The sequence below is a fragment of the Delphinus delphis genome, chromosome 3 (genome assembly GCF_949987515.2).
Source record: "Delphinus delphis chromosome 3, mDelDel1.2, whole genome shotgun sequence".
NCBI classification, from domain to species: domain Eukaryota; kingdom Metazoa; phylum Chordata; class Mammalia; order Artiodactyla; family Delphinidae; genus Delphinus; species Delphinus delphis.
Genome location: NC_082685.1, coordinates 2627074 through 2644845, shown reverse-complemented (window position 1 = coordinate 2644845; position 17772 = coordinate 2627074). Strand labels below are relative to the sequence as shown.

Below are 17772 nucleotides of genomic sequence, written 5' to 3'. Positions count from 1 at the left end.
GGCTTCTAGAACTACAAGAGAGTCAATGTGTGCTCGTTTAAGCCACCGAGTCTGTAGTAATTTGTTATGGCAGCCCCAGGAAATGAACACAGGAGGCCTTGGTGGTGCAGAGCTGAGGGAGGCCAGGCCTCAACCCACAACGTAAGGACTGAAGTCTGCCAGCGACCTGTGGGCAGATGAGAACGTGGCCTTGGCTGAGATCCTGAGCAGAGGCCCTGCTGGTTTCTGACCCATAGAAACTAGGAAGTAACCAGTGTACTGTTTTAAGCCTCTAAGTTCGTGGCGCTTTGTTATGCAGAAATACATAACGGATACCAAGCCTTTGATGGGGTTTGGCAGGATGAAGAAGGCCCATGTATCAGAAAGCAAACAGGCTTCCTGGAGCCAGGCAGGTAACACGCTCTGCACCTGGGCCTGTGGGTTCAGGATAAAAACCCCTCCTCTGAAGAATGGGAGAAGAGGTGCTACACACATCTGACACACAGCAGGGGCTCGACGACTGGTGACTCCTGTGAGGGAGATGTGGTTGTCAATGTCCTCCCCGCCAGATGCAACATTTTATAAACACTTAACTTTTATGGGTACTTTTTCTAAAGCTCCATCAATGATTAAAATGTTGCGTCAGGATTAAGAACCGGTTCCTGTTATCAGGCCATGAAAGGGAATGAAGTTTTGATACATGACGCCATGTGGATGGACCTTGAGAACACGATGCTCAGTGAGAGAAGCCAGACACAGGACACACCGGGTGTGATTCCATTGATGGGAAACGTCCAGAACAGGCAGATCCACAGACACAGAGAGTGGGTTCCTGGTTGTCAGGGGCTGGGGGGGACTGCTGATGGGGACGGGGCTTCTTTTGGGGGTTTAGACAGTGGTGATGGTGGCAGAACATGGTGAATGTACTAAAAACTACTGAGTTGTACAATTTTATTTTTAGCTATTTAATAGTTATTTATTTGGCTGCACCGGGTCTTAGTTGTAGCACGTGGGATCTTCATTGCCACGTGCAGGATCTTTCAGTTGTGGCATGCAAACTCTTAGCTGCCACATGTGGGATCTAGTTCCCCAACCAGGGATCGAACCCGGGGCCCCTGCATTAGGAGCGTGGAGTCTTAACCAATGGACCACCAGGGAAGTCCCCGTACGTTTTCAAATGGCAAATGCTATGTCATGTGAATTATATCTCAATTTTTTTTAAAGGAACCATTTCCCCAGACAGGTAGCTGGAGCCACGTCAATGCCAGTTTACTGCATTAACTTCTGTGGAAACGCAGATCGGGAACTCGGGGCGGCCAGGACCCCGCCTTCCTCGCCGGCTCCGCGGGTGGCCAGGCTGCCCGGTGGCACTGGGTAGCTGGAACAGGAGGGCTGGACGGCAGGGAGCTTCCACACCCCGCCAGCGGCACCCACCGGGGACGGACCCCTCCTCCTCCTTGAACTTCCTTCATCCCCTGTTGGCCACCGTCCAAGAGGCAGGGAACACGGGGAAGTCATCTCTGCAGGACAAGGCAGCTCAAGGTCACCGGAAGCTGGAAGTACAATCCCCCAGAAGCCACAGAGGCCACGGCTGAAGGAGGCGAGCATGGCCCAAAGGTGTTCCCACAGCCCAGTGGCCAGTGGGGAGCCGAGTGCAGGTGCTGACGCCCCCCTTTGCCTACACCATCTGTGGCGGCCTCCAGACGCTGGGAAAGGCAGGAGGTACTTCTCCCCTTGAGCCCTGGCAGGGAGGCAGACCCGCCCACACCTGGATTTAGCCTCTGGGGGCAGGGGCCATGTCCAACTTCTGACCTCCAGGACTGAGATGCTCTGTGTGGTTAAAAGCCACTGAATCTGTGGGACTGTCTCAGCGGTGACAGGAGATGCACACACAACCCGGTTCAGTGGTTCCAAGGCGACCCACACAGGGTCCAGGCTGGGGGTTCCTGGAAGCTAGGGGCAGGGAGGGGAGGCGGCGCTGAGAGGTCAACACAGAGACAGGCAGAGGTCATGATGTCTATTTATTCCCCACACGTTACGTTATGCTTGTCACCATGGCTAGCACGCAAGAGTTAGGACACATCTCGACGGACGTGTGCCAGACGGCGGGTGGCTGGCGGCCGTCTCCCTACTAGTTACCTACACACACGGTGCTGGGTCACCTCGCACGTGGCCCGACAACACCAGGGAGCCTCCGACGATCCAGCTGCCAACACTGCTGCCGGAGCGGTGGTGCCAGCCGACCCCTCCTCCCCACGCCGTCCCGCCTCGCCTGGGGCCGCCGGGCATCCACGGTGGCTGCCTGGCAATCTCAGGCCAAGGCGGGTGGCACCAGGACCCCCTGCAGCCCCCCCTCCCAATGGGAGGAGGCGCCGAGCCAGCGGGACCACCTGTGGGCAGAAGGGCAGTGGCTGGGACACATGGCCAGGCCGGGATGGGCTCGGGGGCCAGGCTGAAGGTGGTGAGAGGGCCCCTCACGGTCTGTCAGTCTTGAGTACTGGGAAGAGAGCGCTGGGATCAGACCCACGTCCATCCAGATGCTCGACTGGAAGAAAAGTCCCAGAAATGGGTCCTGCACACCCAGGACGTCCGCTCCGGGCCGCCCCCAGGCCCAGGGCAACAGAACCGGCTCCTGGGAACCTGCAGCGGGAGTTGCTCATGCGAGAACCCGGGTCCGAGGGCCGGGCTGGCTGGCAGGGAGCCCGTCCGAGCAGGGGTGGCTGGGGTGGCCAAGGTCGACGCAGAGAGCAGCTTCTCGTGGGCTGCGAGGCCCCTGAAGACAGGCCGAGGGGGCGGGGCTGCGGAAGGGGCTTCGTGCCACGGCTTCCCCGTGGGCGCTTCTTGAGAGCGGCGAAAGGACCCCCCCCAAATTATTCTAGAAAATACTTTAGAGACTGGGTTTTGGGGGGGGCTGGGAGTGAGACTGGTGCTGGTCTGTGCTCACAGCTTGCTGGCTCTGTTTCGAGAAGGGTCTGGGGGCCGTGAGAGAGTACAAAAAGGGAGGGAAGGGCTGAGGCAAAAAAATAAAAATAATAAAAATCCATCTTAACATGCAGGTCCAATTCCTTTTCCTCTCATGGGCGGTCCAATGGGAAGAGAGACGGAAAAGTGAGAGAAGGCTTCTGGTCAGCCAGGAAGGACCTGATGGCGCTGGGGGGCTGGAGAGAGAAACAGCCCAACTGAGCGGGACTGAGAGGGGTGGGGGATCCGGGTGGGAACCCCCGGCAAGGGGCCTGATGACCAGAGACGCCCCTGCGTGGCCTCGGCGACGCGGGCCCGGCCCCAGACTCACCGGGCAGTCATTCCCGCGGGTCGTCGCTGCTGGCACTGGGGGTCCGACTCCGGATTTGACTGCGCAGCTGTTCTATCAACTCTGGGTTCTGCTGCTGCATCTGCTGAGCGAACTGCTGGCCCCTGCGGGGAGGGGAGGTGCGCCCGGGCTCAGCCTGGCCCAGGGTGCCCACCCCACGTGCCCCTCGAGGGCAGGGGGACCGCTCCCTGGAGGACGCAGGCCCTACAGAGCAGGTCTCTCTTCCTGGGGGAGTGGAGACACGCCCTGCCTGCCCAGGAGCCCCGCCTGGCAGGTCCACTCACGCCTGGATGAGGCTGGCCAGGTCGTTCTGCGAGGGGTTGGTGCCGGGAGTCCCCAAGGGGTTGTGGCCGCCCGAAATCATGCCGGACATGCTGCAAAGAGAGCCCTTGACTCGCAGACGGTTCAGCCCTCCTCCTCTGATCCCCACTTGGCCCTTCCCCTCTGCTGGCAATGGACATCTCCTGGGGCCCGAACCTGCCCTCAGCCCACGCTTCTCTCTGACTGCAGCCTGTCAATTCCATCAGCTTTCCCAGCAACACCCTTTTTTGGCTTAAAGACAGTGACTCTTAACGGGGCAATGCTGTCCCTCAGGGACACCGGGTGATGCCAGTGACACAGAAGGCCACAGAGTCTGAGTCCATCGATGGGAAACGTCCAGAACAGGCAAATCCAGAGACAGAGAGTGGGTTCCTGGTGGTCAGGGGCTGGGGATGGTGCTAATGGGACAGGGTTTCTTTTTCAGGTGATGAATGTCTGGAACTAGATGGTGGCCACAGCTACAGGACGCCATAAATATACTTAATGCCACGGAATCACAAACCTTAAAATGGTTAAAATGGTACATTTTGTGTACCTTGCACCACAGTAATTTTAACCACAAGACCCAAAGGAGAACGGTGGTCACTTACAGCTGTTGAACTTGGGGATTGTTCATGAGGTTGGATGCCTGAAGAAAAAAACAGACTTCTCAGAAAAAGCAAGCTCCCAAACGCATTTCATCGACGAGGTTTCCCCGTACGCACCGTGGGCCTCCAGCCCAGAACCCAGAGCGCCAGGCCCGCCTCTTCCCCGGGCCCCACCCCATCCCCACACACTGTGACCCTGCCCTTTCCCCACTTCGATCCCATCTGGACTCTCATCTTAAGATTCCAGGAACCTCGTCATCCTTCCCCGACCAGGGACACCTGGGAGTCAGTTCCAGCTCTGCTATGTGGATGAACATCATCCTGGCATCTCTCCTACACTGACACCCCCAGCCACGTCGGGATTAGCTCCTCAGGGCCGATTTTAAGACGTGCATATGAGCAGAAGCCAGGGAAGCACCTTCCAGGCTGTGGCTCTTTCCGAAAAGGGCTGGAGAGCGCTACCAGCCGGCCTCGGCCAGTCCACTGCCCTGCATGGCTGGGTGTCCAGGCCACGGTCATGCAAGTGTCGGGCATGGATGGGTGCCAACAGCACAGCACGAAGGTAAGGGGGACCGAGACCGCCGACCCCGACGGACAAGGCTAAAGGAGCGGCCTCTGTCAGGCCGCTCCCCGCCGCCAGGAGTCCTCTGGCAGCCTCGTGCCCGTCCCACCCTGGACGAGAGCGGCAGCCCAGGCTCCGAGACATGGAAGGCCAGACGCTTCCCGCTCAGGTGCGGACGTTTCTCTGATGGGGGGGCTCCAGGCTCCTCTCTCCCTGGCGACCTGAGACCCCCACCCTGAGGCCCCTTGAGCCAGCGGTGTGGCCTGAGGACCGGTGAGACCACCCGGGGGCTGACAGGCATGTGCCGGATACGCTGGGTGCCTGTTCCAGGGGACGGCCCTGCGCAGAACACGCGCATCTGGACCAGAAGGTGGTCGGCCCTTCCTCCGCGGGGCCCCCGCGCCCTGCGGTGTCTCGTCTGCACCTCAGGGAGCAGGTGCAGCGATGCTGCTGTCACCGTGGCCACACCGCAAGGGGGCCCGGACTGGGGGAGAAGGGGCGTGGAGATTCCCCAGGTTATTCAGCTGGGAGAGGCGGGTTCAGCTTGTCCGGCTCCACACCCCACGGCGCCCAGTGTCCATGGTGTCTGCAGTGGGGCGGCCCTGGCCCGGGGCCCATGGTGACATGGCAGGCGGGGGCCGTTACCATGCTCATGAAGCTTGGGTTGTTCAGCAGGCCCGCGATGTCAAAACTGCCAACACCTCCCGTCTGTGGGGTGAGAAAAGCCCTGGTTAGTGGGGCCTCGACACAGAACCTCGACAGCCGGCCCCCCGGGAACTGAGGGGTAAGGTCCCACCTGGGGCCTGTTGGAATCCTGGGCGTCCCAGCAACCCGGGCGGCCAGGCCCTGCGGCCGGGGGTGCTTCGTGAAAGACGCACACCACGGTGTGGGTCCCCCGGAAGAGCACGGTATATTAACCGTGTCTTTCACTTTGTGATGCTGAATGTGGCGGGACGGCCCCTCCCAGGGGTGGCCAATCCCTAGAAACTGGTAAACAAATGGCCCGCGAGTGCACCTTTCACGCGCAAACCAGCCTCTTCGGGGCTTGGGGCCACTGTCCCCCTGCCTTGGTCACCCCGGGCAGCCCCCCTGCCCTGGTGCCATTCAAACTACCCGATCCCGCGCCTGCTCACCCAGCCTGCCAGCTCCTTCCCAAGGCCCACACGGCCCCCAGCCCTCTGCCTCCTGACGAGCTGGGGCTTCCCCATGTGACCCACGCCCTCCCATTTCCGGGGACTCTGCGAGGATAAGCCTCTTCCCTCACGACAGGACCCCGTTAAACAGATGCCGGACCCCCGGCACCAGAGACGTTCCTCCCACACGGGTCAGGCCCAGCCCTCGACCCCGAGCCGCCCTGCCCCCGCGGCCAGTCCCCAGAGGACTCACGGGACTGGGTGCCTCTCTCAGCCTCAGCTCCGCCACCTTGAGGTTGGACTTGTAGGTCTCGTTGTCGGGGTCCAGCTCCAAGGCCTTCCTGTAGTAGGCCACGGCCTCCGTGTGCTTGTTCAGGCTGGACAGAGCCAGGCTGCAGGAGGGACAGTGCGCGTGGAGGGCCTGGGAGGCCACCCGCCTGCCCGCCCAGGCCCAGCAGCCCCAACTGCTGGGGTCGCCAGGGCTGGGAGGAGGCGGGGCAGGCGTGGTCAGAGCTCCTCCCTCCTCCAGCAAGCTGAATCACAGGTGTGTCCTTGGACTGCACTGGAGTTTATGCTAACGAGGAGGCCTGTTTATGCTAATGAGGTGGGCTTCCAGGAAGCCTCCGGATGTGCTGCTGGCCACAAAGACCAAACTCACCCCCAACTCCCGGGGAGGGAGGCGTTAGAGACGGGCTATAAAACCCACCCCCACTGGTGACCGCCCCGCGTGCTGGGTGGGAGGCGCGCCCCGAACCGCGCAGGACAGAAGCTCTGCCTCGGGACCCTCCCCAACCTCGCCCTTGGCGGTCCTCCGCCTGCTGCTCCTCTGCATCCCTTACGATAAGCCAGAGAAGGTTAAGTGAAACGTTTTCCTGAGTCCTGTGAGCCTTCGAGGGAATCGCTGAACCCAAGGAGAGGGTCGTGGGAACCCGGACTTACAGCTGGTCGGTCAGAAGCTCAGCTGACGGCCTGGACTCGGGATTGGTGTGTGAGGTGGGGCAGCCCAGTGGGCTGGGGCCTTAACGTGCGGGGCCGCACTGACCCCAGGCAGACAGCATGTACGGGGCGGGCGGCACTCACCCCATCCTGCCGTAGGCCTTGCTGTAGGACGGGTCTATGCAGATGGCCCGCTCGCAGTCCTGAACCGCCCCCGCGTAGTTCCCCAGTTTGCTGTGGGCCGCAGCTCTGGGAGAAGGCAAACCAGGGCAGTCGGGGAGCTGATTGCAGCTTCCCCGTCTGTCAGGTGGGGCAGAGGCAGGGTTGCCAAGGATGGGAGGCCCGGTGGGGCTGGACGCCGGGGCTGGCGCCGGAGGATACAGCAATCTGGGTGCCGCCCCGTTCACCAGGGAAACCGAGGCTGTGGGGGCAGACGAGTGCGGCCGCTAGCACCACTGACACTGGGCCGCGCCTGGCCGGCCACCAGGCATGGGCTCGTTATTTGGGACAGCGGCTGAGCCATCACTAACCCACAGATCGACCGCCCCTCCCATTCCCCTGGGGACTCCGCTCAGCCTGCCCAGGACCCCACCGGTCCCCGCCGTACCTGTTACAGAAGTAGACGGCGTTGGCGGGGTTCAGCTCGATGGCTTTCCCATAGAAGTGCACGGCAGCCTCAAAGTTTTCTACTTTCATCTGTTCGTTCCCTGAAGAGAAAGGGAAGGAAACGTACCCTCGGCTGTTCCCCTCGGACCCCGAAGTTCTGAGATGGCGTTCTCGGCTCGCCCGGCTTCCATGTGGCAGTTCGAGACTTTGGGGGCCCAGGATGCAACGCTTAGACACAGGCTAGGGTGGTGGCACGAGGCGGAGGGCGGGTCTGCGTCCAGCGCAGGGCCTGGCCAGAGCCAGCCCTTGGTGCAGCAGCTGTCACTGTCATGGTTGTGGTATTTGGGAACCTAAGCCTCAGATACCATCACTTTTGCTCGTTCCTTCAGAAACAGCGCAGTTTTAATGAGATAGAATTCACATACCGTGAGACTCACCCTTTAAGAGTGTATATAACTCAGCGACTTTTAGTATATTCAAACTGGTCCAACCGTTAGCACTAATTCCAGAACATTCCATTAGCCAAAATAAACCCCGTCCCCATTAGCTGTCACCGCGCCCCCCAGCCCCTGACAACTACACATCCACTCTCTGTCTGGCTCTGCCTGTTCTGGATGTGTCCCACCAACGGAATCAGACACTGTGTGTCCTTCTACGTCTGGCTTCTCCCCTTGAGAATCCTGTTCTCAAGGTCCATCCACGCTGGAGCGAGTGTCGGGGCTTCTCTCCTCTGCGTGGCTGGGTGACGTCCCCGTGTGTGGAGGGACACGTGTGTGTGTCCGCTCATCAGCCGATGGGCACCTGGGCGGCTTCCACTCCTATGCCGCTATGAACACGCGTGCACAAGCGTCTTTGTGGATGTGCGTTTGCACCCCTCCTGGGCACACCCTAGGGTGGAACTGCTGGGTCACATGGTCACTCTATCTAACCATTTGGGAAGCTGTCGGACCGCCCTCCGCAGCGGCCTTACCCTTTAATTCCTCCTGGTCAAGGGTCTGATTTCTCTGCATCTCTGCATCAGTGTAAAAGCCCTCCGGCCCCATCTCCAAAGGCTGGTTTGCCATCCGCTCCACAGCCCAGGACCAGCCGGCCTCTGCCCGTAGCACCCGGAGGCCAGCTGTGCGGGGCGTTCCTTACCTTCGGTTTTGAGGCGTTCTGCCTCGGCCGAGTCCTCCTCCGAAGGTGGGGTTCGCTGGGGGCTCCTCAGATCAGGTGGTATCTCCTGGCCCCAAAGCCACGATGAGCTCTTTGAGGGGCAGCAGGAAACCGCTGACCTCCTCCCCCAAGCCCAGCACCCTCTCCCCTCCCCCAACCAGCCAGGGGACGCCCGAGGACAGCTGAGCTCTGGGGGGTAACTCAGGCCCTCGAACTGAGACAGAACCACAGCCCCGCAGTGCCCGAGGCTCACCCTGCCCGCCGCAGCTGCTTCAAATATTTCGGGAAGAGTCTGGGGGAGCGCGAGGTCGCTATCCTCCACCGTCACCCCGAAAGCGGTCTCCAGGCATTGGATGGCAACTGTCAGGGGGACAAAGGTGTGCTCTACTGAACCCAACCCCAAGCTGACGATTCTGGGGGGCAGCGCTCACGCTTCCTTTCTCGGACGTGCTCGCTAAGGCCTCGGATGTACCAGGCGCTGCGTGTGCCCTGCGGGGCCCTATGGGTGCCAGCTGTGATTCCTCGGGCAGCGCAGGATGGACCTGCCCCTCGAGCCCTGAGGCCGGGAGGAGTGGGGGAGCCGCCGTCCCTGCCCCACAGGGCTCAGGTGGTGACGCCAGGCCTCTCTGTGGGGTCACAATGCGGGGGCTGCCCGGGTGGGAGGCCTCGGGGGTTCGGTGCGGCCCGGTGGGCATGGAACAGCTACCTCCTGCCAGGCAGGCTAGCGGCCGGGTCTGGGCTGGGCTCCCCACCCCTGGCCTCTCTCACTCCTTTGACCGGTAGGGACACATGCACAACGGGGGACATGGAAAACCTTCGGGAACTGCATCCCTCCAGAAGAGAACAGCTGCGGGAGGCCCAGCCTAAAGTGAGGGAGGCGGGGGGCAGCCCTGCACCCGCCTGGGGCTCAGCGTCCCTACCTGTGAAACGAGGACAGGGACCAGCCTATTGCTCCCACCCCGCGGAGCTTCTAGGCGCTGATGCAAGTGGGGGGTCGGGCAGGGGACTCGAGGCCCTGGGAGGCGCGCGTGGCCCACAGCACGTACCTTCCAAGCTCTCCTGGGCGTCAGAGGAGAGCTCCCCGTGCCGGAGCTGGTCATGCAGGAACCGGATGATGGCGTAGGCCAGACGCTTCTTGTTATCCATCTTGAGATGGGAGCAGACAAGGTCTGGGGGTTTCAGGATCTGCGGACAGCGGTCCACAGTGTGAGGACAGGATGGGCGGCGGGCACAGCCGAGCGAGCCTTTGCCCCTCTGCCCTCACGCACCCGCCCTGCCCGGCAGGAGCCACTTTAACTCACTGGCTAATTGTGTCTGCCTGACAACGGTGAGGCAGACATGTGAATTCTCCACATTTCACAGAGGAGACGCTGAGGCTGTAGGTCCAGAGCCCCTTGCCGTCCTGCCTGACTCTAACCCCAGGGTGATGTGGCCCTGGGCACGGTGGTCATCCCTCCTCACCAGCTGGACGGGGGGCGTGGGGCTCCCCAGGGACACAGAGGGCAGGCTGCAGTCCCACCTGCTGCTACTCCACGCTCTGGACAAGAAAACGGTCCAACAGTTTCCGGGCCCCGAACACCCGGGGGACACGCACCGCCCACGAGGGTCAGACAGGACCCCTGGGTGGGCCTGAGCAGACCAAAGGCCCAGAGGGCACTGACACCCCCTCCCAGGCCGCCTCAGGGCCTCCTCTGGGTTCCTCTACAACCTGCTGTATTCCTAGGCCAGGTGTGACTCTCCCAAGGGGACACTGGTGACAGCTGTGGTCGTCACAACTTGGCGGATGGCCCCCTACAGTGCTGAGGCGAGAAGCCTGGAGAACGGGCGTGGGAAGGGCCTGTTCCCCGTGGGCCGTGGCGCGCCAGGCACTTCACACACAGCCTCGCCCCCTGCACAGGCCCATCTCCCACGCTTGCCCGAGGCCATGCAGGGCTCGCCCGGGAGGGTGGGATCCATGGTGTGAAGCATCTTGGCCCCCCAAACACGCCCCCGCAGGGTGAACAGCCTGTGTGGCTTGGAAATCGAGAGGCGGCCTCCTGGCTGAGTTATCATTAACCCACCACTGGCCAGCGGCGGCTAAATCAAACCGGACAGAGCAAGTTATAACCCCCAGGCTTTGCACACTGGCCGACAGCAGGCCGGGCGCTGCCGGCCCAGAGCCGCCGGGTGAGTGCAGTCAAGACACGCGATGCTGGCCGCGCTCAGAGCCGTTTCCGGTTCACAGAAAACTACATCCATCGACAACTTAAAAAAAGGGAGAGAAGCCAGACACAGAAGGCCACACAGTGTGTGATCCCACTGATGGGAAACGTCCAAGAGAGGCCAATCCACAGACACAGAGACCGGGTTCGTGGTTGCCAGGGGCTGGGAGGGGGTGGGGCTTCTTTGGGGGTCACGGAATGTTCTGAAATTAGTGGTGATGGTTGCACAGCACCGTGAGTATACTAAAATCTACTAAGTTTTACGGTATGTGAATTATATCTCAAATTTTAAAAAGGGAAGGACTTAAAGCAGCTATATCGTACAGCTGGACAGGGCACTCTGGCCACCCCCATTATGGGGATGGTAATGAGCTTTCTCCTCCCCCATTTCTGGATACAATGAGCCTTTACCAAGCAAGCGCCTTTGGCCCAAGAGCGTCCCAGGAACTGGGAGGTCTGGAATCAGGACGCCAGAGCCCAGAGGACAGACGGCCAGCCCCAGATGCACAGGCTCTCAGGGGCAACACAGAGGGGCCCAGGGAGACCAGCCAGCACAACCCGCTCGTTCTGAAGACAGTGAAACCCCCAAAGGTGAGTCATCTTCCCCAGCCGAACCAGCGAGCTGCTGCCCAAAACATCAACAAGGTTCTGGTTTTACAGACATTTGACAAACAGAGGCATCATTCACCACAGCCAAAAGGCAGACAGAACCCAATGTCCATGCATGGATGGATCAACAGATGTGATCCATCCACACAGCGGAATATGATTCAGCCTTAAAAAGGAAGGAAGTTCTGACACCTGCTACAACCTGGATGAACCTTAAGGACGTGATTGCTCAGTGAGATAAACTAGACACAGGACAAACGCTGTCTGATTCAATTCACATGAGGTCCCTAGAGGGCTCAAATCCATAGAGACAGGAACTAGACGGTGGCGGCCAGGGGCTGGGGGACTCTGTTTCACGGGGACAGAGTTTCAGTTTGGGAAGATGAGAAAGTTCTGGAGATGGATGGTGGGGATGGCTGTACGACAATGTGAACGTGCCTAATGTCACTGGGCCGTGCGCTTAAAGATGGTTAAGATGGTAAACTTCGCGGTATATCTATTTTACTGTAACTAGGAGAAAATCTGTTTTCAAAGCCCAGAGTGGCCCTCTTAGGATGTGACCCTCCGAGACCCCAGGACCCTGATCCTTCTGTACGTTCTGTTCTAATCAGGGGTCAAGGGCCACACCTGGCAGCCGCCTGTTTGGCTGAGGATGTCTTTTCATCCCTACGTTATAGAAGTGTCTGCAGAGCATGCTTGGTTTTCCTCAAGGGCCCCAAAGCCCACAGAATTTACCACCTGGGCCTTCATGTTTGCCAACCCCTCCCAGCCGACTTCTCGATCACCGAACAGGGTGGAGGGGTGCCAGGGTCTCCCAGAGGGGGTCACAGGTTGACAGGTCACATGGGAAGGTCACAGGCTGGGCAGCTGGGGCTCCCCCGATGTGTTCCAGGCAGCACTTAGGGGCACGGCCCCCCTGCCAGACCCACGGGAGCTGGTACGGGGTGACTGGGCTTCACACTGGGCTCGAGGGTCTGTGCGTGGGGGGATCTGTTTTCCTCACAGGGAACTACTGGAGGCCCTGTGGTGACAAGCATTTGCTTAAGAGTAGGATAAAGAGGCAATCTGATCTTTACGTGACTGAGCTGTGAGGACGGAGGGGGTGACTCTGAGGGGACCGTCAGGGTGCAGAGAACTGAGACACGAAGTCACACCCGTTCCTGGCACAGCTTCAGTTCTTCCAAGGGCCCCAGCCCTTTGTACCTCAGGGCCTTTGTACATGCTGCTACCAGCCCTCCCACCCCGACTAAACGGCTCATTTGAGGCAACCGCTACCCGGTTTCCTGGTTCCCGGCTTCTCCTGGTCTACTGACATGACCTCCTCCCGAGGGCCGGCCCCCCAAGTTGACACAGTGAGCACCGAGACCAGGGCTCCCGGAGGCGCCCTGGGGGTAACAGCGGGCTCTGCAGTCTTAGCACCTGAGGTCCAGCCGTCTCCACCCGAGGCCAGCTCCACGTCGCCTCCCCACCCCTGAGCCGGGATGCTCGTGTCACGGCTGAAGGAGCCCCCGCGATGCCCTCTCTTTCCTCTTCTATAAAACAGGGTGACAGAGGCTGTGGTGAGACTCCAGCGCCCCACGCGGAGCTTCTCCCCCGGGCTCTATCCGCATGGCGCGGGGGGAGGTCACTCCTTTTGTGGAGCGTGTGCACTGTAGGGTATTTAACAGCATCCCGGCATCCGTCCAACAGTGTCCCCTGGGGGCAGAATCACTCGGGGCGAGACCCCCGGAGGTTACGTTCCATGACTGTCTGACCTTTGAGGTCCCGGGATGCTACACACATTTAAATCCACACCTGAGTGGGAGGGAGGGGAGGTGACCCACACACGCTGGGGGTCACCCTGGTTTACACTGTCTGATCATCAGGAGTTTATTCTGGTGTCCAGTGTGAACAGGGATCAAACTCGATTTTTCCCCAAATAATGAATGCAGGGCCCCTCCCCCTTAGCACAGCTGACATGGGAGCTGGGTCACTCTCTGTGGGGGCTGTCCTGGGCACCATGGGGTGTGGAGCAGCCCCCCTCCCCCACAGGGGTAACAATCACAAAAGTCTCCAGACGTCACCAAACCACCACCAGCTGAAAATCACTGATAAACACTCAGTGGGAAAAATAAAAGTCAGCACGGGTCAGAGTTTCTGGCCAAACGACTTGGCTGCAAACTTTCAGCAAATCCTGTGTTTGCAGAGTATTTGGGGTTTCCGGACTGCAGAAAAGCAGATGTGGGTCCACAGCGGGGACCCAGCACATGTCCAAGACAGGCGCGCCGTGAGGACTGCCGCTCTCCTGCCTCTTGGGCGCGGAACAGCTGTCGGCCCTTGCTCGCCTTCCCGCTCCCTGCAAAGCAGGCCCAGGAACGCCAGGACGCTCTTTTCCTTGACTGCCCCTGGGCACTGGGGTCTCGGGAACAATCCCAACTTGTTGGGCTTTGGCTGCCGGACAGAATTCTTGGGGCAGGCCGCTCTCTCTGCGAACAGCGAGGGCTTTGTGAGGTTCCAAAGGCACCCGGGGCGCTGGCTGCAGGTGCGGGGTTCAGGCGCAAGCCTGGCCGGGGGACGGACGCTGGCCCCGGGGTGCGGCTGCAGCAGGGGTCCCGGTGCCAGTTCCTCCCTGTGCGTTCAGAACCCCTGCCGGCTCTCCGTCCACCTTTCCATTTTATCATTAAAAACACCCCAGCCTCGGGACTTCCCTGGCGGTCCAGTGGTTAGGACTCCGCACTTCCAGTGCAAGGGACATGGGTTTGATCCGCGGTCCGAGAACTAAGATCTCACACGCTGTGCAGCTCGGCCAAAAAACGCCCAAACACCCCAGCCTCTACTCCTTTTATTTCCCTGCTCAGAACTGATCATTTGAAGAGGCAAAAGGGTACACTCAGGAAAATGAGTGACCCAGCCCCGGACACCAGGAAGGAGAAGCACCCTCTTTCTGAGACTGCCCACCCCTTCTGGGGGTGCCCTGCCCCGCCTCCACCCCGAATCCAGCTCTTCTTACCAACACCAGTGTGTGCAAGCTGGTCCTCTGCTCCTCCCTCCCCTCCCAGGGCACCTAGGGTTCCCAGGAAAGGGCGGTCCCAAGAGCTGGAACTCAGGCTCCAGCCCGAGCCCCACATCGCAGCCCTGTTTTCCTCTGAGGGGCTGCCAGGATGTCCTGCACTCTAAAAACTCTCCACAGCCCCCCGAAACCTCCTGAGCAGGCACATGTGGCCCCTCACCAAAGCCCCTGTGCTCTGCTCAAACGCAATGCTCACCTTCCCTCCTGCCATCTGGGAACCACTCACTCCCCCTTCAACACCAAGCCAGAAGGTCACCTCCTCAGACAGAGCTGGACACCCTCTTCTTCCAGCAAAGCCCAGTACTTGTCCTGCCTCTGGTCCAGCATCTCCTACAAGGCCTTCCGACTCTTTCCTGGCCTGCCCACTCTGCACCCGACTGTGAGCCACTGGACAGATCACCTTCCCCCAGGGACCCCAGCACTCAGGGGCGTTTGGTCCACATGGACTCAGAGAAACCTTGGATCCTTGTCATGGTCAGAGACACGTGACCAGGTTCCTTTGGGAGGTCGTTTCTCTTGGGTCTCGGTTTCCTCATCAGCAGAGGGGATGACAAGCCTACCTACCAACCGTCCTCTTTACTCTTTCACCCTCACTGTGCATGGGCCGTCAAGGCCAGCATTGGGTCTTGCCCCCCAAAAAAAAGGAGGAACAAGTAAGACTATAGCTCTCAATCCGGGGCAGAGCTTAACCCCATTTAGAACCACTAACCCTTTCAGGAAGACTGAATTATAAACCCCTGAATGAAATCCTTGGAGTGCCCAGGACTTTCCAGGCCCTGAGCTGAGTACACATAATGGCCTATTTCAGGGGTCAGCAAACATTTTCTGAAAAGGAGGGTCAGAATGAGGACGTTCAGCTTCCCAGGCCATGGATAACATGTATGCAATCAAGTGGGCTGTGATCCCACAAAACCTCATTCACAAACACAGGCTGCAGGGGGATTTGGCCCCCTGGTTACAGCTTGTTTAATCTAACTCCCATTGTACAGAACAAAAAACTGAGGCTTAGAGAGATGGGGGCACCCCCCCAAGGGCACCCAGCTAAGATGCAAATCGGCAGTTTTGAACCTGGGCGGGCTGATTCCAGAGCCTAAACTCCAAAATACACTTTCCTCATCCCACAAAAGTGGGCATGCACACAAAACCGTGCACGTGATTTCTTGGGGTTCACACCCTCTGCCCCCTCTGAAGCCCACTGGCGAAGAATCACTAGTCTAGGGTAGGATTTAACTTTGGCACTGTGGACATTTGGGGCCAGATCATTTTTTGTGGGGGCCGTCCTGTGCACTGAGGGGTGTGGAGCAACAACCCTGGTCCCCACCCACTTGGTGCCAGGAGTGCCCCTGGTCGTGAAAGCCACAGATGTCCCCAGACACGGCCCCGGGTCCCCTGACAGGACAAAATCCCTGGTCTACAGAGAGGAAAAGCAGACAAAAATAACCAGTGAGGCAGAAACAAAGGAAAATGGGAACATCACTCAGCGAGGATGCAGAGTGCACACGCATTTCCTGGCACCTAATAACAAAACTAGCTGTCCTCTAGAAAGCTCTTGACAAGGAGAGGGAAACTAAGTAAAGAATGTTCCACGTGTATTTAACCTCAAAATGCCTGTAAGAGGCATGTACTTCTAGAACCCCTATTAGTAGAAGAAAAGGGCTGGTGGAGAGTGGAAGCGATCTCCCTGAGCTTACACAGCCAGCGAGAGGTGGACGAGCTGGTCCTCGACCCCAGATTTCTCCCACCTCCAGCACAGTAGGCAGAGGCCCTCCGTGTGAAATCAGACTAACCGCTGCTGCTCCCTTTGAGCTCTCACTTCGCGCTGGGGGCCCTGGGACTTTAATCCTCCCGGAAGCCTCCCACCCCAGGCAGTGGCGGAGACGACGCCCATTTTACAGAAGGAGAAACTGAGGCTCCGAGAAGCCAAGAGGCTGGCTAAGGTCACCCATGTAGAGAGTGGCGGCGCCGAGACAGGAGCCCCGACTTGAACCCCACGAACGGGGGCCCCGATTCAAAAGGACCGTGTTTCCGGAAAGCAGCGGACACCCAGCAAGCGCTCACTATGTGCGGAGCGCTTCGCCTCCCGCTGTCCACCCGCCGGCCTGCGAACCCGCATTTCCCGGGCCTGGGGTCTGCGGGAGGGAGACTCGGGCCGGCGAGGGCCTGCCCGACGCCGTCCGGCCTCAGTTTCCCCTCCGCGCCGCCCACTCATAGTACCCCGCGGACGCGGCAACCCCGGCCCCACACCGACGTCCTCTTAGGGAGCCCGGAGCCCTGGGAGCCCCAAGAGCCCCGAACCGCGGACCTCAGGCCCGCCGAGCTCAGCGCCGAGCACCCCCCACTCACCTCTCAGGCAGCCGAACCCCGACCCACCGACGGCTGCGCCTGCGTACCGCGGCCCCGCCCGGTCCCGCCCCCCCCCAGCTGCGACGCCTGCGCAGAAGGAGCCAGCACCCGCGGGCTTTCATTTTGCGCAGGCGCACCAATTATCTAGGCGGGCGTGGGGGGGAAGTGACGCAATTTAGAGGCTGGGACAAGCTAGTCGTTAGGGCAACTGACCTCTGCGACCGAAAGGAGGGCGGAAATCAGAACTGACCGGAATGGAGCGGTGCATGGTGGGACAGTGGCGGACTCTTGTGGGTTGGCGGAGCCGTCATGTGGTGCGGAGTCGACCACGTGGTGCAGTTGTGTTTAGGTATCTGGCGACCAGAGAATTACAGGCGTTCTTTGAACATATTTGTTCATTTATTCACCCACCTATCCACCTACAAGTGCGTTCTTTCATTTATTCAATCCATAAGAGTAAAGTAATAGAGATATTTGTTTACAGCAGATGTCTAATAGTCGAAAAATATTTATTGCACACCAACTCTGATGGCCAACAAAATGTTTGCTCTCATTACCTTGTATTGGGGTAGACGGACTATAAACTAGTATACTAGTACATAAATGAACAAATTTTACTTAATGGCAAGCGCTATGAAGAAAAAGTGGGGTGCTGTGATTGTGATGGGCGGGGGTAAGTTGGCTGGGATGATTAGGGAAGGCCTCTCTTTCACACGTGGATTTGGAGTACGGAAGGAAAGCACTCCAAGTACAGGAAACAGCGAAAATGAAGATTAACAGAACTAAACTTGATGTCCTCAAGAGAGAAAAAACCGAGGGTGGGTAACGCGAAATTCCCTAGTAAATTAGCGTTAAAGTTGCCAGAAGCGTTCTCCTAACTCATTTTTATCCTACTTAAAACGCATGCACACTTAACACCCTGGGTTATTTTCATTTTTTTTCAGAAATAAATGAGGTGGGTTTTGGGGCCGGTTTAATTCT

At 59.3% G+C, this 17772-nt stretch overlaps 1 protein-coding gene across 2 annotated transcripts; it reads right to left on the bottom strand.

Annotated features, from left to right (window-relative positions):
* Nucleotides 1-1930: 1930 nt before the first annotated feature.
* Nucleotides 1931-16910, bottom strand: SGTA (small glutamine rich tetratricopeptide repeat co-chaperone alpha). 2 transcript variants are annotated; one of them, XM_060007318.1, is made up of 12 exons: nucleotides 16792-16910; nucleotides 9636-9774; nucleotides 8843-8949; nucleotides 8572-8680; nucleotides 7436-7535; nucleotides 6973-7077; nucleotides 6146-6284; nucleotides 5405-5467; nucleotides 4201-4238; nucleotides 3574-3663; nucleotides 3272-3393; nucleotides 1931-3137 (listed from the first exon to the last, which is right to left on the bottom strand). In XM_060007318.1, exons 2-11 carry the CDS (start codon nucleotides 9733-9735, stop codon nucleotides 3279-3281), a joined length of 966 nt encoding a protein of 321 aa, XP_059863301.1. In that variant the 5' UTR covers nucleotides 9736-9774; nucleotides 16792-16910; the 3' UTR covers nucleotides 1931-3137; nucleotides 3272-3278. The 2 variants fall into 2 exon arrangements, with proteins under 2 accessions (XP_059863301.1, XP_059863302.1); XM_060007319.1 differs by having other exon boundaries at nucleotides 1932-3137; nucleotides 8572-8656.
* Nucleotides 16911-17772: the final 862 nt, after the last annotated feature.

Excerpts from the sequence above, each read along its gene's own strand:
- SGTA (XM_060007318.1), bottom strand. The coding sequence starts at position 9,735 with ATGGATAACAAGAAGCGTCTGGCCTACGCCATCATCCGGTTCCTGCAT. Across the intron at positions 8,681-8,842 it reads AAGCAGCTGCGGCGGGCAGG|AGCTCATCGTGGCTTTGGGG; the intron begins GTGAGCCTCGGG and ends TGCCCCTCAAAG. Across the intron at positions 6,285-6,972 it reads AAGGCCTACGGCAGGATGGG|CCTGGCTCTGTCCAGCCTGA; the intron begins GTGAGTGCCGCC and ends TCCCTCCTGCAG.